Here is a 22,091-nt window from a genome sequence, read left to right as displayed (position 1 = left end):
AACATAATAAACATGAGCGTATGTGCATACATCGTTGCAGTATTTCCAAAACGACACCCCTGATTTTAGCCCCCCAAAGGCGGCATCCATGATTTAACAGGGATGGGTCCCAGAAAATAGGGGCGGTGTAAAATGGGGGGAAGGGGTACTTGGTGGATATAGGATACTGTTTTCATAATCCCCCCCTAATATATATATAAATTTAAAAAGTGACCCTGAAGTAGCAGATAAACATGTAGAATTCTGGTTGGGCATCTTGAGAACAAGCGATGCCGCTCCGTGGAGAGGGCTCAGGGCGCTGCCGAGGAGGGCCGCATCTGTCCCAGGCGCTCAGTGGCACCCGCAGCTCCCGGCCACCATGTCGGAGTACTGTTTGAGCACCACGTTTTCGTCGTCGTCAAAGTACAGGAGGTTGATGGAGTAGAGTTTATCCGGGACGCAGCAGGGTCCGGTCACGACCTGGCTCAGCTTGAGGGCGTTGATGATGGATTGGACGGTGCCGTGGTTGGTGGGGCGCATGTTTTGCCCCAAGGGGAAGGGGCAGGACCCCCTGCAGTGGTAGGCGTTGTAACCCCGGGGGGAGATAATCCAGCCGGCCCAGCCGATTTCCTCAAAATCCACAAAGAGCGGGTGTTTTTGGCAGGGAAGGGGAGTGTCCACCGAGCGAGCGTTGCGCGTCCTGTTGAATTTCGGGCTGGTGAGTGGCTCCGGAAGGATCGCGTTCTGCTGGGACGTACCTGCAGGAAAGAGAGAGAGAGAGATCAGATTCAAGCTAAAGCCTAAGCTTATGGACCAATACCTTTGAGCGCAGGATGGTTAAAAAGCACTCTGCGTGCACTCAGAGGCCGAAGAAACACACGTTGTAATCTAAAAACAAATACTATGCATCTCTCTTCTCATCAGTGAGGAAATCAAGGCCGGTTCGTGAACCTCTCCCAGGCTTCTGCAGCAAAGAGGAGGGATGTGAGCCCCAGCACCTGTTTGCTTGCAAGTCTGCCCCGTGCCATTCTTGGCAACCGGGGGTCAAATAGACCATGAGCTTAGAAAGACTGTTGAAAGGCGGCCAAGAAATGATTTAAATGAATAAAATATTAGCCATATTCAACCACGTTGCATCAATAGGCAAGGCGCCCGCCTCTTCCTCACCTGAGAAGGAGTTGGTGGCCAAGGTGGCACCTCTCCGCCCGTCGTCGGTGAACAAAACCAGCATCGGCTTCTTGCTCTCATGGTGGTCGCGGCCGGAAGCAAACTGCACCGTGCTGGAATCCATCTCCGCCCCACCGAGGCCTCGCACGGTCACCAACAGGCCCTGGTTACTGGTCTCCTCTTCCGCCCAGTCGCGCACCTGCAACGCCACACCGGGAGCGGTTAAGGTTTGCATGCTAATGGCAACGCGGGTGGCTCGAGCCAGCGAGCCCAGCCGCACCCGACAAACGGCGCAGAGCAAAACGTCAAAACTAGATGTGGTAGAACCTCAAATCGGGGGGTTACATGGTTTCCCACTTTTGGTGTACAGTCCTGTGCTCAATTCTAAAAAGCTGAAATGCTTCTCCTAAAGCAGTAAGAGATTTAAGTGGCAGAACTTTTCCAAAATGGAATTCAGTTCTCGGGCTAAAAGGGGGTCTCTTGACGCTGATTTACAGTGACCCCATCTAAACCGCCTCTGAAGAGCAAACGAGAGCTACTCACCGCTTCTGTGATGGCAAAAATCTCCCAGCCAGAGCCCTGCACAGCCAGGAGCCGGGCCGAGAGCAGTTTCTTCCCGTCAGGGGAATCCAAGTTCTCCTTGTCCAGAACTTGATAAACGCTCACCTGGAGGGGGGGTGGAGAAAGAGGGGGTGGAATCAGCCCAGACCCAAAGAACTCCGCTCCCGTTCAGTTCACAACTTCAGTTTGAAAACAAATTCAAGTCTGGTTGGAAGCTCCTGAATCTCTCTCTCGGATTCCTGACTCAGTGGTGCAGGGAAAAGGCGCTCTGCCCATGCTCACTACGCACTGTCTTTCTACGGCCCGCAGGTCGGCTTTGGGCCCAGCCTGGGGGGGCTTGAAAAGGAAATTAGGACCCACTGATGGAGGAGGAAAAGGAGAAACGTTGCATCAATGTGGTTTCCTGCAATGCTTGGACACTTCTTTTAATGTCAGCGATTCATACAATAAATACCGTTCAATGACTAAATAAATGAATTGATAACCCGGGGTAGCGCCATGGAACCTCCAGATCAAGGGGAGGTCTTGCTTAAAATAGGTGCAGGGGTTTAAGCGCTGGTAGTTTACCCTGAAAAAGCACCTCGAGGAAGTAGTGTGTGTTATGTGCAAAGCACGTGCAACATGCGTGTTGGAGAGAGAACAGGGATTGTTCCTTTGTGCATTTTTCAAGCTTTTGTCTTTTACACTGTATTTTGCTGGTTTGGTTTTTGTGAGCCACCCAGAGCGCTTCAGCTATTGGGCAGTATAGAAATGCAACAGATAAATAAAGCAAGGAGGGGGCGGCGTTTGAAGAGAAACAGCCCCTGCACAGTTTGGAAAGATCCAAAGAGTGCTTATCAATGGAACCTTCTCAAACTGGGGAGAGGCAACGAGTGGGGTGCCGCAGGGCTCAGTCCTGGGCCCAGGGCTCTTCAACATTTTTATTAATGATTTGGATGAGGAGGTGCAGGGAACGCTGATCCAATTTGCAGATGACACAAAATTGGGTGGGATAGCTAATACCCTGGAAGACAGAAACAAACTTCAAAGGGATCTTGATAGGCTGGAGCGCTGGGCTGAAAACAACAGGATGAAATTTAATAGGGATAAATGCCAAGTTCTACACCTAGGAAATAGAAACCAAAGGCACAGTTACGAGATGGGGGATACTTGGCTCAGCAATACTACAAACGAGAAAGATCTTGGAATTGTTGTAGATCGCAAGCTGAATATGAGCCAACAGTGCGATATGGCTGCAAGAAAGGCCAATGCTATTTTGGGCTGCATTAATAGAAGTATAGCTTCCAAATCGTGTGAGGTATTGGTTCCTCTCTATTCGGCCCTGGTTAGGCCTCATCTAGAGTATTGCGTCCAGTTCTGGGCTCCACAATTCAAGAAGGATTCAGTCAAGCTGGAGCGCGTTCAGAGGAGGGCAACCAGGATGATCAGGGGTCTGGAAACAAAGCCCTATGAGGAGAGACTGAAAGAACTGGGCAGGTTTAGCCTGGAGAAGAGAAGATTGAGGGGAGACATGATAGCACTCTTCAAATACTTAATAGGTTGTCACACAGAGGAGGGCCAGGATCTCTTCTCGATCCTCCCAGAGTGCAGGACACGGAATAATGGACTCAAATTAAAGGAAACCAGATTCCGGCTGGACATCAGGAAAAACTTCCTGACTGTTAGAGCAGTGTGACAATGGAATCAGTGACCTAGGGAGGTGGTGGGCTCTCCCACACTAGAGGCCTTCAAGAGGCAGCTGGACAACCCTCTGTCAGGGATGCTTTAGGGTGGATTCCTGCATTGAGCAGGGGGTTGGACTGGATGGCCTTGTAGGCCCCTTCCAACTCTGCTATTCTATGATTCTATGATCCTCATAGGCACAGGAGGCGCAAAGCTTTATTTGATGCCTCACTGTCTTCCCGCATGCAAGAATGTATGAGGACAAGAGTGCCTCTGAGCACACACAGAGCGAGTGCCGGGAAACTTGGCTTACCTGGCAGAAATGTTGCCTCATGAGGAGTTGCCCATCAGCCGCTCTGGCCTTCAGTTTGAAGAGGTGGAGCTCGGCCGTCAGGACGCGTTCGTTCTTTGCCATGCTGGACAAGATGAACAGGAAATGCATCTGGTCGCTGTGAGCTGAAACGCAGAAGGGGAGTGAAGGCGTTATTGGCACCAGCCCTGGTTTATTTCTGCAGCACTTTTCGGCACATGAAATGATTCACAACGGCCCTGCAAGGTAGGAGCGCCTGAGCAAGCGTCAGTCATGGCTGGGGGGTGCAAATGGGTAAGGAGACCTGGGTTCAAATCCCAGGACACACCTGCATTACTTGTTGCAAAGATAAAATGAGGAAAAAGGAAATGTAAGCTTCTCGGGAAAGCGAAATGTGGTTGGTAAATGTACCAAGGATTTGAACTCGGAGCTCCTGCGTCCTTCCAGACACCTCACCACCCTGTGGGGTAGGTTGGGCTGAGAGTCTGTGACTGGCCCAAAGTCACCCAGTGAGCTTCCGTGGCTGAGCAGGGACTAGAACCCAGATCTCCCGACTCCCAGTCCAATTTCATTTATTTATTTATGTATTGCACTAACAATAAATAAATAAATAGCTGAAGCTCTCTGGGCGGTTTACAAAATTAAGACCATTCAAGTATAAAACAACAGTATAAAACCACAATATAAAATACAATATAAATGCACAACCAAGATAAAAACAGCAGCAATGCAAAAATACAAATTTAAAATACAAATTTAAAACAGCAAGTTCAAATTAATTTATAGACTGTTAAAATACTGGGAGAATCACTCTAGCCCAGCCTTCCTCAACCTGGGGCGCTCCAGATGTGTTGGACTACAACTCCCAGAATGCCCCGGGCATTCTGGGAGTTGTAGTCCAACACATCTGGAGCGCCCCAGGTTGAGGAAGGCTGCTCTAGCCACTACACCACACTGCCTCCTTTTCAGCTAAGAACCTAGCTGAAAAGGACTGGACTGGATGACCGAGGGTCCATCCAGTCCAGCCCTCTGTCCACACAGGGGCCAAGCAGCTGTCGACCAGGGACCCACAAAGCAAGACATTAACGCAACAGCACCCTCCCACCCATGTTCCCCAGTCTGGGGCACACAGGCTCACTGCCTCGGATACTGGAGGTCTCACGTAGCCATCAGGGCTAGTAGCCATTGATGGCCTTCGCCTCCACGAAATTAAGAGCTTACTGATGCAGCCAAATTAAGCAAATGAGTGCCGTGTGCCCCGTAGCAGACTGGACCAACCAGAAAGGTGCTGTGTTGTTTGGATGGCCTATTTCTGCACAATATATTTTCAAATTGGGGGGGGGGTGCCCTGTGCTTGCCCCCCCCCGCCCCATGCCGCACACCGAAAGTGAAAGGGCCTGCCATTTAAACACCTCTACACACACACACACACACACACACAGAGAAGCTTTGGGTGACCCCATCTTATGTCCCGAGGAGCTCTGGGGTGCAAAACCATGAGGCTGTTTCAGGGTGCTGAGATGGGGAAATTAGCTGAGGGAGGGGAAGGAAAGAGGCAGGCAGAAATGAAACATTTTAAGATGGAGAGAGATCAGATAGTTAGGGAAGAGGTATGAGGCAAGGTGCAGATACCTAGATGACAGGTAGATATCGCACAGAGAGAGAGAGAGAGAGAGAGAGGAGGTGCAGATACCTAGATGACAGGTAGATATCGCACACAGAGAGAGAGAGAGGAGGTGCAGATAGTTAAATAGATGGGGATGGATACACCGATGGCTGATAGATGCAGACAAGAAAGCAAGAGAGAGCCAGTGTGGTGTAGCGGCTACAGTGTTGGACTGGGAGTTCGGAGATCCGAGTTCGAGTCCCCACTCGGCCATGGAAACCCATCGGGTGACTTTGGGCCAGTCAGAGACTCTCAGCCCAACCTACCTCACAGGGTTGTTGTTGTTGTGAGGTTAAAACGGAGGAGGAATATGTACACTGAGTTGGGATCTTTGAGGGGGAAAGGTATAATATAAATGTAATAATAATAATAATAATAAGAAGAAGAAGAAGAAGAAGAAGAAGAAGAAGAAGAAGAAGAAGGGCAGATGAGAAAACAGGATGAAGGCAGATAGATGCAGGATGCAGATAGACAGATGGATGGATAGGGAGGAAGAGAAGGAGTCTACAAAAATACTACAAAATACATAAAACTGATTAAAAACATATGCAAACTAATACATTATTAAAATAACATCTTAAAATTCGAAAGAAAGCAAACCGGGGGAGGCTATGCACAGGGCATTGATGGTGCTATATAAATAAATAAATAAATAAATAATAATAATAATAATAATAATCCTCAATCCAGCCTAGCCGGCGTGTGCCAGCAAGGGTCCAAAGCAACGGCCCTTCCCCTGTCGCACGTCCCCGGAACCCTGGTGCTCAGCAGGTAGATTGCCTTTGCAGCGGGAGGTTCCATCGGTGCCCAGTTGCCTCCCTGATGCGTAGGTCGGCGTCCCCCAAGCCGCTGCCCACAGGTGCGCTGGGCTGCCCCTCCCATCATGGGGACGATGGGAGCGGCAGTCCCTCACCTTCATAGCCCGGCAGCTTGGGGGAAACTCCTTTGGATGGCCAGCCTGCAGCCCGAGGCCTCTGGGCTGAGTTTCCGCAGCACCCGGAGCCAGAAGGGCCACGCTCCACCCAAGAGAGCGGCCCTCTGCGCTTGCACCGGGGAAAGGCTTTCTCCACCCGGCAAAGAGCGGCCCCCCTCCACTTGCCCCCCCCCCCGCCCTACTTACTTCTGTCTAAGTAGCTGCGCACCGTGTTGCCCTCCAAGAGGTCAGGGTCCTTGGTGACCCCGTCGTCGCCGGCCACCGTGTTGTAGAGGTCCACCATGTACTGGGGGGGCTCTGGGATGCGCTGGGGCAGCTGGGGCGTCCCCTCCATGCCAAAGACCTCCAGGAGCTGCTTCAGGGCCTGGGCCCGGGTGTCTGCCGAGTCGTCCGGCTGGGCACCGGAGGGTCGGCCAGGGCAAGCTGGCATCCAAGCGAGGAGGAGGACGAGGAGGATCGGGCCCTGGAAACAACGCATGGCTGGTCACTTGGAGTTCCTCAGCAGGACTAGCCTCCCTCCCTGTGGCCCAGGGCCCCTTTATACCCGAGAGAGCTCCCCCCACCCCGCAGTCGTGGGCACTCAAGAGGGTCTTCAGCCCCAGGTGCTAATGATGCGCCAGGAAGGAGCAGGAGAGTTAATGGGCGCGCTAAGGAGGTGCGAAAGCCCAGTCAACATGCTCCTTTGTGGCCTGTGTGGATTGGCTTGGCAGGAGGGCCGGGGTCCCCAGAGTGGATTCAGCCGGGCATCTTGGCCAAGGGATGAGTTTGCCTCTCCCCGGGGGGCTAACGGGCCACTAATGGGAAAAGCAGGGGGCCATTTGCAGCAGGCAATGAAGTGTTGTTTTGGCTAACGAGCCAGGAGGGCGACCAGACCTGGGAAGGGGGGAGGAAGGGACGCCCTAAAAGGAATCTATAATCCCCCCAAACTGGGGTTCGAATCTGAGCATGAAGGGAAAAGGGTGCGCTGGTCTCTGCCAGTCCTCACGGCCCAAATCCCAGCTCTCCACTACGATTCCGTTGCGGGAGAAACGCACGAAGACGTCTTCTACCAAGTCAGAATCCGGTCCATTTAGCCTGAACGGGCTAAATGGTTCCTGCCGTGCATCTTTTCCAGATGCCAGGGATTCTGCGTGCAGAAAGGCGCTCTGCCCCCGAGTTACGGCCCTTCCCCTAAAATGAAACCGGGTTTCCAGTCCTCATGGCGCCCAACAGACGGCTCCTTCAAACAGAAGGCGCAGGACGCAGCTTTCCATGAGGTCAGGCCGGCTGGTCTGCTCTGGGCCTTCCTAGATGCTCTGGATATCACCCTCCATCATCCCCAGTTAGCACAGCCAACGTTCAGGAATGCTGGGATTTGTAGTCCACAACAACTGGAAGGCACCAGGTGGGGGAAAGGTTAGCCTTCACTGATGGGCAGGGGACTGTCCAAGGATGCACACTAGTGTCTTTTCCGGCATTACCTAAGTAAGTTTCTAGTCCCTATGATTCTATATCCAGGGCTGCTTGGAACAGGGACATTGGCAATTACATTATACGGAGCCAGAGTCTAGGTGAGATTTCTCTACACTGACTGGCACGAGAGGATTTGGTGCAGCCCTAACTGGAAATGTTACCAGGAGTTGAACCTGGAACCTTTTACATGCACAACATCTACGTCACCTCTGAGTCATGGCCACACCGGAATCATCCTGCCTTTATACAAATCGATGGTGCGACCACACTTCGAATACTGTGTGCGGTTCTGGTTACCACACCTAAAAAAGGATATTATGGAGCTGGAAAAAGTGCAGAAAAGGGCAGCTAAAATGATGAAGGGGCTGGAGCGTCTCCCCTATGAGGAAAGGTTGTAAGCCTATGCGGCAGGGTCTTGCTATTTACTGTTTTACTCTGTACAGCACCATGTACATTGATGGTGCTATATAAATTAATAATAATAATAATAATAATAATAATAATAATAATAATAATAATAATAATAGGTGACATCAACTGGGATGGTTTAGCTTGGAGAAAAGGAGGCTGAGGGGAGACAGGATAGAGGTGGGCAAAATGATGCCTGGTGTGGAGAATGTGGACAGAGAGACATTTTTCTCCCTCTCTCAAAATACTAGAACCTGGAGTCATCCCATGAAGCTGATAGGTGGGAGATCCAGAACAGATAAAAGGAAGTATTGTACTTCTTCACACAGCGCATAGTTAAATTATGGAACTCACTGCCACAAGATGTAGTGATGGCCACCAATTTGGATGGCTTTAAAAGGGGGGTTGGATAAATTCCTGGAGGCAAAGAAGGCTATCCATGGCTAACAGCCCTGATGGTTATGTGCTACCTCCAGTATCACAAGCTGAATATGAGCCAACAGTGCGATATGGCTGCAAGAAAGGCCAATGCTATTTTGGGCTGCATTAATAGAAGTAGAGCTTCCAAATCGTGGGAGGTGCTGGTTCCTCTCTGTTCAGCCCTGGTTAGGCCTCATCCGGAGTATTGCATCCAGTTCTGGGCTCCACAATTCAAGAAGGACGCAGACAAGCTGGAGCATGTTCAGAGGAGGGCAACCAGGATGATCAGGGGTCTGGAAACAAAGCCCTATGAGGAGAGACTGAGAGAACTGGGCATGTTTAGACTGGAGAAGAGAAGATTGAGGGGAGACATGAGAGCACTCTTCAAATACTTAAAAGGTTGTCACACAGAGGAGGGCCAGGATCTCTTCTTGATCCTCCCAGAGTGCAGGACACGGAACAACGGGCTCAAGTTAAAGGAAGCCAGATTCCAACTGGACATCAGGAAAAACTTCCTGACTGTTAGAGCAGTATGACAATGGAACCAGTGACCAAGGGAGGTGGTGGACTCTCCCACCCTAGAGGCCTTCAAGAGGCAGCTGGACAACCCTCTGTCAGGGATGCTTTAGGAACAATTCCTGCATGGAGCAGGGGGTTGGACTGGATGGCCTTTTAGGCCCCTTCCAACTCTACTATTCTATGATTCTATCCAAGACAGTAAGCCTGTGTGCACCCGTTGCTGGGGAACATGGGTGGGAGGGTGCCGTTGCACCATGTCCTGCTTGTGGCTCCCTGGTCGAGAGCTGTTTGGCCCCTGTGTGAACGGAGTGGTGGACCAGATGGACCCTCGGTCTGATCCAGCGTCAAGGCTCTTTTTAAGTTCTTATGTCCTCCAATATTTTACGAATAGGAACATTCACGTGTGTGTGTGTGTTTGCACATACATCTATTCCCACACCACGAAATCCCCCTCTGCCCCTTACACATTGGAGAACCTTCTTCTCCTTGTTTTGTCTTCAAAACATTGCACAGCCGGTCACAAAAACAGTGGGTGTCCTGTTTGCCTCACTCCGTGGCTCTCAGCAACTTTTGGAGTAGGGGCTGGAGAAGAGGATTTAAATTACAGGGGGGGGGGAATCAAGCCCAGGAGCAAAGAGTTACCCCCCCTGCCTACACTGTAGCCACGATCCCAATGCTTTTCTCCCTGAATCAAAAGAGCATAATGTCCCAGCCACAGAATCCGGTGTGAGGTTTGGCTCTGGAGTTGCTATTTCAACCCGTGTCCTTCTTTCCAAACTTTGGGGTGTTTAATCTCACAATAGACCCCATGGTGTTTGGGACAGAATAACTGCAATCCCAGCCTTCTCGAAAGCGTCCGGCTCCCCTGGGCTCGTGTTCCTTGGCTGGTGGAGCCTGGGAGGAGAGCGCACGTCTCCCTCTGGGAGATCATGTTCACACGCGAAACAAAGGCAGCTGCGTTTGGGCACATTCGGAAAAGGCCAAAATCCATATAAACATGATTCCTTTATTAGGCCAACTCAGATATTGCCAAAAAAAAAGAGAAAAAAGGTGCAAGCTTTTGAGATCGACAGATCTCTTCATCAGGGAAGGTGTTACCAAAAACAGAACAAACGCGGTTGGTGGTGTGTGTGGAGGAGTTAGAAGGGGGAAACAAAGATTAATGATTGTCCACTACTGGACCCTGAAACCATCACTTCACCTCAGGCAGAGTCCAGTTCTGGGCTCCACAATTCAAGAAGGACGCAGACAAGCTGGAGCGTGTTCAGAGGAGGGCAACCAGGATGATCAGGGGTCTGGAAACAAAGCCCTATGAAGAGAGACTGAAAGAACTGGGCATGTTTAGCCTGGAGAAGAGAAGATGGAGGGGAGACATGAGAGCACTCTTCAAAGACTGGAAAGGTTGTCACACAGAGGAGGGCCGGGATCTCTTCTCGATCCTCCCAGAGTGCAGGACACGGAATAACAGGCTCAAGTTATAGGAAGCCAGATTCCAGCTGGACATCAGGAAAAACGTCCTGACTGTTAGAGTAGTACGACAATGGAACCAGTGACCTAGGGAGGTTGTGGGCTCTCCCACACTAGAGGCCTTCAAGAGGCAGCTGGACAACCATCTGTCAGGGATGCTTTAGGGTGGATTCCTGCATTGAGCAGGGGGTTGGACTTGATGGCCTTAGAGGACCCTTCTGACTCTGCTATTCTATGCTTCTATGTGGAGGGCAGCAGGTTGAGGAATTCTGGGACCTTTACCATGTTCGTGGCGGATTTCGAGGTCCAAAGCAGACACGCACACCGCTCTTCCCTTGAAAATAAAATTTTATTTACACCTGGGCCGCCTCTCATTGACATAATCGTACCCCCGTGCCAGGAGAGGCGACAGTGGCGAATCGAAGATTTCCCCGTCGTCGCCACTACCAGCACTTCGGTTCGTTTTATTCCACCCCACGCGTGCTATTGGGAGCGCCGCTTCCCCGTCCTCTCAGGCTCCGCATTTGCACGTCCGGATGACGAAGACGGTACGCAGCTCCCCGGTCCGGATGCGGAAAGTGTGGGTCTCGTACTGGTGCGGGGCGCAGCGGCCGGAGGCCCCTTCGTCCCATGCGGGGCAATTCCCCGGCGTCTGCCAGTCCCTGCGTGGGGTAAAACGAAACAGAGAAAGTTGGCATCGGCTGAACATCAGAAAGCCTTATACAGCTATTCTGACTTTTCGTTCTTAACTAATTCTCCCCCCCCCCCAAAAAAGGCAGAAGAAACAATGAGAAAACGTGGGAAGGCTAGAAATGGAAGCTCCTGACGTCCGTAAACCGCCCCGTCCCCCAATTCTGTGAATGCAGCAAGGCTCGTGGTGGTTACACAAAAACAGTTCGTTGCGTTTTTAAGTAAATTATTTCTTTTAAAAAAAAAACTTTGTATACTCTGTCTTGAAATCCTTGCAAAGTGGCCAGACGCCTTCGGCTATGGAGCAGTATCAAAATGTAATTAATAAATATTCTTTCAGCCTTATGCAACCAAGTCGCCCGGCAGAAGCTTGGACTACAACTCCCATTATTGCTCAGCCGGGATGATGGAACTTGTGCTGGAGAAGGCGGACGTATTCGGTTGATATCATTTCTTTCTCCTGTAAGAGCTTTTGCAAAACACACACACACGCACAGAGCTCTGTGTGTGCGTGTTGCAAACTCTCTTACAGGGGATCAATTATAATAATCAATTATAATAATTGATTGAGTCCGCCTTAAAAAACCTGATCTCTGCGGGGGGGGGGGGGGGTGTAATCTCTCACTTCCGACCTCAAGCCTTCCAGAAATGTCACAGGTCATTGAGGCCCCAATCTGCCTGTCTGACGCTGGAGCAATCAATCCACACGCAGTAAATACCGGCTCCCATCCAGGAGGGAAAGCCAAAGGAACAGACTGAGTTCCTCTTGGGAAGGCTAAAGCATCCACACCTGTGGTGCTGGGCGTGTGTGTGTGTACGTGGATCTGCTGAGAGGCACGCTCGATTGACACATGCAGCAGCTAAGCACCTGTGCATTAGGTGTGCACGTGGAGTCTTGTTTAATCAGCTTACCACAGCAGGGAGCTGCTTCCAGAGTCACACCGCCCAAGACATCGGCCCACATCGATTTCCTGAAAGATTTTCAAAACAAAGAGCACGGAAATTCACACCCGCAGTCTCCCACCGATTTGGCAACAGGGACAGCAATTCAAAGGTCCCAATCCTTCCTGGAAGCCAAATATGTTTTCAGACAAATTTGGTTTGCCGTTTTTCCAGAGGGATAAGTGTCCGGAGCAAGGGGAGTGTGACAAAAAGAAAAGTAAAGGGGAAGGAAGGCAAAGCATTGCAAGTTATTGCGGCAGGTTATTTAGGGGGCCGCTCAAAACGCACAGGAATACTCTGGGAAAAGGGCAAAAACGGCAAACAGTCATTAAAACACGCTCAAAACACACAGGGATGCACGAAATGGACGCACAGGGACTGTGTCCAGTTCTGGGCTCCACAATTCAAGAAGGAGGCAGACAAGCTGGAGCGTGTTCAGAGGAGGGCGACCAGGATGATCAGGGGTCTGGAAACAAAGCCCTATGAAGAGAGACTGAAAGAACTGGGCAGGTTTAGCCTGGAGAAGAGAAGATTGAGGGGAGACATGAGAGCACTCTTCTAATACTTGAAAGGTCGTCACACAGAGGAGGGCCAGGATCTCTTCTCCATCCTCCCAGAGTGCAGGACACGGAATAACGGGCTCAAGTTACAGGAAGCCAGATTCCAGCTGGACATCAGGAAAAACTTCCTGACTGTTAGAGCAGTATGACAATGGAATCAGTTACCTAGAGAGGTTGTGGGCTCTCCCACACTAGAGGCCTTCAAGAGGCAGCTGGACAACCATCTGTCAGGGATGCTTTAGGGTGGGTTCCTGCATTGAGCAGGGGGGTGGACTAGATGGCCTTGTAGGCCCCTTCCAACTCTGCTATTCTATGATTCTATGATTCTATGAAACACACACACACACATTCATATTCTGAAAAAGACAGCAGAAAGACAAACAGTAATGCAAATGCACACGCACGACAACACACACCTTCATACCCTGAAAAATGGGCAGGGGGGAAATCGGAACACACATGGACACACAGAACATCATATTCTGAAAAAGACGGGCAAAAGACACACAGAAAAAGACAAACAGTAATTAAAACACACACACACACAGCACATATATTCATACTCTGTGATCTTCTGGGGAGGCCTTTCTCTCAGTCCTACCACCATCCCAGGAACGCCTGATGGGTACGCGGGACAGGGCCTTCTCGGTGGCTGCTCCAGTGCTCTGGAACTCCCTTCCCAGGGATCCCCCCTTTTAACCTATTACAGCAGCCTTCCTCAACCTCTGGCGCTCCAGATGTGTTGGACTACAACTCCCAGAATGCCCCAGCCAGTTGGCTGGGGCATTCTGGGAGATGCAGTCCAACACATCTCGAGCGCCCCAGGTTGAGGAAGGCTGTGTTGCAGTTTTAAAATTGTTTAACATGTTTTTAATTTTACTGTAGGTTTAATTCTATTTTAACGTTTGTAAATTATATTTATATGTTTTAATCGTGCATGTTTTAATCTTGTAAACCGCCTTGAGTCCCAGTACTGGGAAAAAGGTGGAATAATAATAATAATAATAATAATAATAATAATAATAATAATAATAATAAGACAAGCAGTAATTAAAGCATGTGCACTCAAAACACACACGGGGACACACACACACACACACTCAAATTATTTACTGAAAAGAAAAGCCAGGATGATAAATGGGAGTTTTCCTCCCATTGTAAATAGTAAGCGTAGGAGAGGGGACAACACGGATCAGGACCGTGGCAGAGGCAAAGGGCTAACGCCCTTTCCCCCTACCTCACAGCCCTGATCCGTTTCTCCGTGCGATTTCTTTCTTTTGAAAAACAGCCACGCGAAGACTTTAAAATGTCAATGATGCCACATCTAATTTAGCCAACGGGCCCTCTGGGAAAGAATACGTATGGCAGTGCGGAGCGGTTTACGCGAGGGAGGCCGGACGCAGCAACAGACTCGCCTTGAGGCGCTCCATCTTTTCTCCGGCGGCGTTGAGTGTGACTTCGGCGTAGTGCTCCACATGGGGGACCCGGTGGCAGGGCTCTCGCAGCGCACATCTCCGCAGCATCCGGACCACCTGGTGCCCGTTTGGGCTCTTCACCAGGACCGAGTCAAAGTCCGTGGGCACGCAGAAGAGCCCGTCTGAAAGGGATCAGCCGGGGTTGGGGGAGAGAGAGAGAGAGAGAGAGAGACAATTTCCACCATCCCATAATACAATATGGTGTTCCGGCACACTTCAAGCGCCTTGCATACTAGGTAAATATGCCTCATAACTCCGTGGGAATTGCACACGCTTTTCGGTACTGTGCTTTTGACCTGTTTTATTGATTAGGGTTATGTCTGCCAAAGTGTCGCTGGTATTGTTTTCAGGGCTGGTCGGCACAGCTGGGCACCCACCCGTGCCAGATTTAGGAACAAGCCAGGTAAGCTGTAGCTTTGGGCCTCATGCTATGAAGGGCCTCTCAATATCATGGAGAGCGAACATGAAACCGCTTTGGCTTAAATACGACGGAAAATCTGGTGTGACTTACAGCGGAGTTGCCTTATAGAGAGAGAAAGCGTGGCAACGCTGCATTTAGTCCCGGAGAGCCACTGCTGCCAGTCAGTGTGTTGTCAATGCTGGTCTAGATGGACCCAGAAGAAGGCCGCGTCCTCTAAGGGCTCGTCCAACAGGCCAGCGGCTAGACTGAGCCTCCCCTCTGCCACGTCCTTATTGAAATCAGGAACATGAGGACTGGTGACCTGCTTTATTTTAGCGGCTGGCTTACCTTCGGCATGGGGCGGCCTGGAGCACTTGCCGACGTCCAGGGTCCGCTCCAGCGGGGAGCCTGGAAAGAAGGTCTTCAGGGCTGGCGAGCGGAGGCAGGCGTGGGGGGTGGCGCTGCACTGGCAGCCCTCAATCACCTCCACCTGCCGTACACCTTCGAGGAGCACGTGGTCTTCCACCCGGACACGGCTGGGCTCGCAGCCGTAGCCCGGCGCGCATCCGGCCACGGGTTCTGGTCCAGCCGACGACCAAGAGAGCCTGTCCTGCAGCCGCACACGGGGAAGGAAGAGGAGGGAGGTGCTGAAAAGCCCATCTCGGGGCTAACACCGAGAAGGCCGTGTCTCACGCAGGCGATTGGGGAAAGAGCCTCCAAAAGAACTGGGGAACATGGGCGGGAGGGTGCTGTTGCACCATGGCCTGCTTGTTCATCCCTGGCCGATGGCTGGTTGGCCTCTGTGTGAACCGAGTGCTGGACTAGATGGACCCTTGGTCTGATCCAGCCTCAGGGCTCTTCTGAGGTTCTTATGTCAAGGCGCAGTGGGGCAACGCAGGCTGACAGAGTCCCGCCCCACATGGGTGTCAAGGAATACACTGCTGCTTCTAGCACTGTGGACGCAGTGATGAAAAGGATCATTGCGGGGAGTTTTAACTCCACCCCAGTGATCCTGACTAGGGTAACCCTATGAAAAGGAGGACCGGGCTCCTGCATCTTTAACAGTTGTATTGATAAAGGAAATTTCAGCAGGTGTCATTTGTATATATGGAGAACCTGGTGAAATTCCCTCTTCATCACAACACTTAAAGCTGCCGTCTTTTAAATCTGGTCACTCTAGTATAGCTCCTGCAGCTTTAACAGTTGTGATGAAGAGGGGATTTCACCAGGTTCTCCATATATACAAATGACACCTGCTGAAATTCCCTTGTCTATACAACTGTTAAAGATACAGGAGCCCTGTCCTCCTTTTCATAGGGTCACCCTAATCCTGACCCTATACAAATCAAAGCACGTCTTTATATATCTCAGGCACCAAAGGCGGTTTTTAGGTTGACGGCCGTTTCCGGGACTGGTTGGTGCCCACAGCTGTCACAATTGGGCAGATACCTGGGTACCTTGACGGCAGGGTCAAGCTGCCATTTTTTTTATTTATTTATTTATTTATTTATTTATTTATTTATTTATTTATTTCACTTATATACTGCTCCCATAGCCAGGGCTCTCTGGGCGGTTTACAGAAATTCTAAAATTGAGATAAAAACAATCTTTAACATCCCATCCTCCTGGGGCATTATGGGAAATCTAAACTGTGGCTCTTGTGCGGCAGGGTCTTGCTATTTACTGTGTAATCTGTACAGCACCATGTACATTGATGGTGCTATATAAAATAATAATAATAATAATAATAATAATAATAATAATAATGCTATTGCTAAGCAAACCTACTCAGCGCTCCCCCAGAGGGAAATTCTGGCCAGAATGAGACTCGACTAGCTAGCCAGCTGTCCCCGCCCTGGTCCCTTGGTGCAATCCAGAAGGGTCGTGTGTTGACGTTCCAGCCGTGATGCCACAAGCCCCCCCGGCCGTCGGGACTAGATCTTCCCAAGGCCCAGACAGAACGCGGCCACCTCCGTCCAGGGAAGGTCACAGCCGGCGCACCACCCAGCCAATAATCCAGGCATGGTTTGGTTTGGTTTTCCCTGCGGTCCATGCGCACAGGGCTGGCTGCACATCTGGTGCGCCTCACCTTCCTGGTCCGGAGGAAGTCCAGCATGGAGGCTTGCTTGGAGAAGCCAGGAGAAGGGGAGCTCGTCTTTCGCCAGACACCACAGCCGGTCCCACATAGACCCACATCAACCCTCACAGGGCTGCCGGAGAGATCTGGTGGAGCGAAAGGAAACGCAAGAAGCAGAAAAGTACATCAGCATCTGTGGCTTTGACTGTCTGCAGCTTCGAAAACAGAGGGAAAAAACAAGCCCGAAATCTGCAAACGTTTCAATTTTGCAAATAATAATAAAAAAGATAAATAATTGGTTCAAAGTGGATGGGGCCGGGGGGGGAGGGGGGCGTCTTGTCTTGCATCTGGCCAGAGGTTCGGGTGAGACTTCGGTCCCAATATTGGCACGAGCCAGCCCCCCACAACAATCTATGTATATGAGTAGTTTGTATGTTGTTGTTGTTTTAATTGGCTTAACGAACGTGGCTGATGGGTGGTGTGAAAACATGTATAAACTCAATCCCTTACGCACAAAAGAAATAATCAAGGTTGAGCCATCTGCATTGCAACTGATAACAGCCAAATGGAGTGATAGCAGAGGAAATCAGGCTTGGAGGGGGTCTTCATGGGGGTGGGGAGGTGAGAGACCACCCTAGGTGTGCAGAAATTACCGCCTCTTAGATTAGATGGTTGGAGGAAGGAAACAGAAGAGATGATTTCCTGAGAATCAAATAGACAAAGGGTCTAAATTGGATGGGATTTGTTGTTATTGTGTTGAGGGGACCCAGCTGAATGGCAATTTGCATCAACAGTTTCTCTTTAGGACATGAGAACATCAGAGGAGCCCTGAGGTTGGATCAGACCCAGAGTCCATCTAGTCCAGCGCTCTGTTCACACAGCGGCCGGCCGGCTGTTGACCAGGGACCCGTAAAGCAGGACACGGTGCAACAGCACCCTCCCACCCATGTTCCCCGGCAACTGGTGCACACAGGCTTTCTGCCCCTGATGCTGGTAAATCTGGGGCACTCCAGATGTGTTGGACTACAACTCCCAGAATGCCCCAGGGAGATGCAGTCCAACACATCTGGAGCGCCCCAGGTTGAGGAAGGCTGTAAATTTAGGTGGATGCGCATCTGTGCTTTTTTGACATATATCTCCACCTTCTGGGAAAACCCAAGAATCAACTCCCCAAACCAGATCTCAGTGCCCCATGGCTAAATTCCAGCTTCTTGTCTGATTCCCCCCCTCATCCAAAATATTAGCACCTGGAAGGAAAAGCCGGGGAATCCGTCATATCCAGACAGGATTCTCTTTTCCTGTTTGAATGAGGCCAAATTCACACTTGATTCTTAAGTGTGTATTTTTGTTTTGCATTTCCTGCAATTTGCAATGCAGAGGGATAAGGCAACACACAGTTTTGAAATAGCCCCCGGCTGTTCCTCATGCATCCCAGTGAGAGAAGGCCCATGATTTTATTCCATATATGGGATTTTTAACTGGTTGGTGTTGTGGGTGTCTTGAATTGTTGGGTTTTAAATTATGTTTTGAATGAATGTGTTTTGCTACGTTCTGCCTCGATTAGGATTTTGTTTTTAATCTGGATTTTTTTGTTAGCTGCCTTTTGGAGGGGGGGGAGGCGGGGTCTAAAGCAAACAAATTAATGTCCCTGCAGAAAATCAAAAGAAGAAATTTGAGGACAGTTTTGCTGTAATATATCTGTTCCAAACGTTTTGTTCTCCTGAGCATTTGATTGATGACGTATTGCATTGTTCCTTAATATTTTATTTCAATTTTATCATCAAGAAGGGGGAATTTAAAAACAGACCAATGATAAAAAAAAATATTGCCCATATATGGCACAACACATAAAACCAACCATTAAAACATTACACATATATTGGCTGTAACACACCTGTTCTTTCCTTGGGATCTTTTGGACTTCCAACATGGTCAATTGTAATGAATTCTGGGAGTTGCAGAGTTAAACATCTGGGGTTTGGAACCAGATTTAATCTGGATCTGCTGGCGGGAGTTGGACGTAGCAGGCGGGTAAGAGGAGACCTGACAGAGGTGTACAAAATGATGCACGGTGTGGAGAATGTAGACGGGGAGATATTTTTCTCCCTCTCCCGTAATTCTAGAACTGCAATGGGGCGTCATTATCCCATGAAGCTGGGTGGGAGATTGAGGACGGATAAAAGGACATCTTCACACAGTGCGTGGTTAAACTATGGAACTCACTACCACCAGATGGAGTGATGGCCACCCATTTTGATGCCTTTAAAAGAGGGTTGGATAAATTCCTGGAGGAGGAGGAGGAGGAGGTGATCCATGGCTAGTAGTCCTGATGAACCATCGCAGCTGTGTCCATCTTCCCTCCTAGGGAGATGTTCCAGCCTCTGCATCACACATGGCATGAAGGAAAGAGAGGAGGGTCTTGCTCCTCCACTCACCGCGTCCCACGTAAAGGTGGTGCACCTGCCGCCTGCAGCATCCCAGCTTGGCAAAGAGGTTCAAGCCTTCTTGAAGCCGGCCAGCGGATCCCGCACCTGCAGTCCGAAACCACAAAGCGTTTATTACACCTCTGCAACAACGCTTAAAAACTGGAACTCAAGAGCGATCAAGGAAGGCGAGACGTGAGTCGAGCTGAGCACTGACAACTCCAGGTTATGGCCGGAGGGTCTTCGGCGAGGCGCTGCCTTCGTGCCTCTGTTGCCACCTGCTCCTCTTCCTCCTGCTCCTCTCCTCATCATGGCTCCCACTTGCCTGCGTGACAGGCAAAGCACCAGGGAGCAAGGAGGCCATGGCATTGCCGGCTCCATGGCCCGGATCGAGAGGCGGGTGTGGTAGCCATATTATTTATTTATTTATTTATTGCATTTCTATACCACCCAATAGCCGGAGCTCTCTGGGCGGTTCACAAAAAGTAAAAACATTCAAAGTATAAAACAACAGTATAAAACCATAATATAAAATGAAATATAAAAGCTCAACCAGATAAAAACAGCAGCAATGCAAAATTACGAATTTAAAACACCTAAGTTAAAATTTATTTATAGACTGTTAAAATGCTGGGAGAATAAAAAGGCGTCTAAAAGCATATAATGTAGGTGCCAAGCGAACCTCCTTAGGGAGCTCATTCCACAGCCGGGGTGCCACAGCGGAGAAGGCCCTCCTCCTGGTAGCCACCTGCCTCACTTCCTTTGGCAGGGGCTCACGGAGAAGGACCCCTGAGGATGACCTTAGGGTCCGGGCAGGTACATATGGGAGGAGGCGTTCCTTCAGATAGCCTGGCCCCAAGCTGTTTAGGGCTTTAAATGTTAATACCAGCACTTTGAATCGGGCCCGGACCTGGACTGGTAGCCAATGAAGCTGGAAAAGGACTGGAGTAATGTGGTCTCGTCGGCCAGTCCCTGTTAATAACCGTGCTGCCCTGTTTTGTACCAGTTGAAGCTTCCGGACCATTTTCAAAGGCAGCCCCACGTATAATGCATTGCAGTAATCCAAACGAGAGGTTATCAGAGCATGGATCACTGAAGCTAGGCTATCTCTGTCCAGATAAGGGCGCAGTTGGTATATCAGCCTGAGCTGATAAAAGGTGCTCTTTGCCACTGAGTTCACCTGTGCCTCAAGTGACAGTTCTGGATCCAAGAGCACCCCCAAACTATGGACCCGATCCTTTAAGGAGAGTGCAACCCCGTCCAGGACAGGGCAAACATCACCTCGCCAGACAGATGAACCACCCGCTAACAGCACCTCCGTCTTGTCTGGACTGAGTTTCAATTTGTTAGCCCTCATCCAGTCCATTACCGTGCCCAGGCACTGGTTCAGAACAGCCATAGGCATATCTTGACATAAGAGGAGTAAAACTCTGTAATTCAGTGTACCAGAGCGCAGCCATATTGACACTGGAATTGAACTGTTCATGGAAATAATCTTGTGCCCGGGATAGAAATAACACTCACTCCGGCTGAACTTTGAAACAGGCAAGTTCTTTTTGCAGGACAGACAGGAAAGAGCTAGCCAAACCAAAGAAACTACAGAAAACCTGTGGTCGGCTGAATTTCCTGCCGGAGTCAACAAAGTACTTTGCACATGCTCGGTTATTTCATGTCTCCAGAACTTGCTAATAAAAGCTAACCGCACCCAACGTTGGGCAGAGAATGCCCCTTGGCAGGGGCGCGTTCCCTCCGTTGCAGCGTTAAATTCCTTCCTATCCAAATAAAGTTGTGTTGAAACCTGGAAAGCGTCTTCGTAATGCTTGGGCCACGACACAGGTGAACGAGAAGGTTGCCAAGGGGAAGAAGAGAAGAACCTTGGGGGAGGGAGGGTTGGCCATGGCCCACCTGCTGAGGTGTGGACCCTGGGCAGGGGCCCAACCAGGCCAACCCCTGACTCCAAGGATCTGATTGAGCCTCGGCACAAGCAACAACCTCACGCATTGCTCAGAATGTCTTGCTCCTGCAGATGACTCGTGCCCTAAATCATCTGCTTAGTTGGGGTTGCCATACTGGCGAGGCAGGTAGCCACTAGGGAGAGGGGCCTTTTCAGCACCGGCTCCCTAGTAGTGGCCTAGCCTCCCCAGAGAGGCTCTCCTGGCTCTGGCTGCAAAGTCTTTTCGGTCCCAGCTGAAGACCTTTTTAATCTCCTGGAGGAAAAAAAGGTTCCTTGGAGGAAAAAAGGTGCGGTATAAATGTAATGAATAAATAAATAAATAAAAAAGAAGAGTCATTTAAGCACAATCTTATGCAGGTTTAGGTGGAAACAAAGTCCTGCAATTCCCAGCACTCCGCCGCCAGCTATGCTGACTCGGGAATGCTGGGAGTTGTAGTACTCCCCCCCCACCCCGGTCTAAACATGCATAGGGTTGGGTTCTTAAGAGCACTCTCATAACAGGCGAACGCAGCAGCTTGGGAATTAGCACCAGCTTGTTACAGAAAAGGATAATATTTATATTTGAAAGTACAAATAATAATCGTGCAAACGCCTAGCCAGCTGCCCCCTGAATACAAAGCGTTTTAAAAGAAGCAGTCCTGCTGCATGCCAGCCCAGGACCCCCTGGATTTCAGCCCCACTGCCCTACTCCAGCTGACCCACGGGATCCAAACGGCAAAACTACACTGAGCCGAACGTTTCAAACCTGCCCTGGGCACAAGCATCACTTGCAAAACCATCCCTGCGGAGCTGGCCACAGGTCCCGAAGGTGAAAGTAAGATGAAAAGGGACTTACTGATGAAGCCGGAGAGCCAGAGGAACCAGGAGAATGACAGCATCTTCGGACCTGATGGATGTGATCTGGATTGTGGGCCTTGGATATTTATATCGAGAGCCAGGTAGCCAAACGGTGAGCCAATGTCAGCTCCGGAGACAGCGTTCCTCCAAGGCCTGGAGGGAGATTTGTCTGGAGTGAGGGCGCCGGC

The 22,091-nt window shown here is 50.2% G+C and overlaps 2 protein-coding genes across 2 annotated transcripts; both read right to left on the bottom strand.

Moving 5' to 3' along the window:
• Nucleotides 1-298: 298 nt before the first annotated feature.
• LOC134413168 (bone morphogenetic protein 2-like) lies at nt 299-6,757 on the bottom strand. The gene is made up of 5 exons (XM_063147297.1): nt 6,466-6,757; nt 3,683-3,825; nt 1,690-1,812; nt 1,147-1,345; nt 299-737 (listed from the first exon to the last, which is right to left on the bottom strand). Exons 1-5 carry the CDS (start codon nt 6,755-6,757, stop codon nt 331-333), a joined length of 1,164 nt encoding a protein of 387 aa, XP_063003367.1. The 3' UTR covers nt 299-330.
• Nucleotides 6,758-11,056: 4,299 nt separating this feature from the next.
• On the bottom strand, nt 11,057-19,476 carry LOC134413167 (uncharacterized). Its single transcript, XM_063147296.1, has 7 exons — nt 19,434-19,476; nt 19,125-19,220; nt 16,702-16,835; nt 14,961-15,222; nt 14,153-14,334; nt 12,148-12,206; nt 11,057-11,207 (listed from the first exon to the last, which is right to left on the bottom strand). The coding sequence occupies exons 1-7, from the start codon at nt 19,474-19,476 to the stop codon at nt 11,057-11,059; spliced, it is 927 nt and encodes a 308-aa protein (XP_063003366.1).
• Between the last annotated feature and the right edge of the window lie 2,615 nt (nt 19,477-22,091).

This window comes from Elgaria multicarinata, chromosome 23, assembly GCF_023053635.1.
Source record: "Elgaria multicarinata webbii isolate HBS135686 ecotype San Diego chromosome 23, rElgMul1.1.pri, whole genome shotgun sequence".
Classification (NCBI taxonomy): Eukaryota; Metazoa; Chordata; class Lepidosauria; order Squamata; family Anguidae; genus Elgaria; species Elgaria multicarinata.
This window is presented reverse-complemented; position numbering and strand designations above follow the sequence as displayed.

Excerpts from the sequence above, each read along its gene's own strand:
- LOC134413168 (XM_063147297.1), bottom strand. The coding sequence starts at position 6,757 with ATGCGTTGTTTCCAGGGCCCGATCCTCCTCGTCCTCCTCCTCGCTTGG. Across the intron at positions 1,813-3,682 it reads TGAGGCAACATTTCTGCCAG|GTGAGCGTTTATCAAGTTCT; the intron begins GTAAGCCAAGTT and ends CCCCCCCTCCAG. Across the intron at positions 738-1,146 it reads GGCCACCAACTCCTTCTCAG|GTACGTCCCAGCAGAACGCG; the intron begins GTGAGGAAGAGG and ends TCTTTCCTGCAG.
- LOC134413167 (XM_063147296.1), bottom strand. The coding sequence starts at position 19,476 with ATGGCCTCCTTGCTCCCTGGTGCTTTGCCTGTCACGCAGGCAA. Across the intron at positions 16,836-19,124 it reads CCACCTTTACGTGGGACGCG|ATCTCTCCGGCAGCCCTGTG; the intron begins GTGAGTGGAGGA and ends TCGCTCCACCAG. Across the intron at positions 15,223-16,701 it reads ACTTCCTCCGGACCAGGAAG|GACAGGCTCTCTTGGTCGTC; the intron begins GTGAGGCGCACC and ends GTGCGGCTGCAG.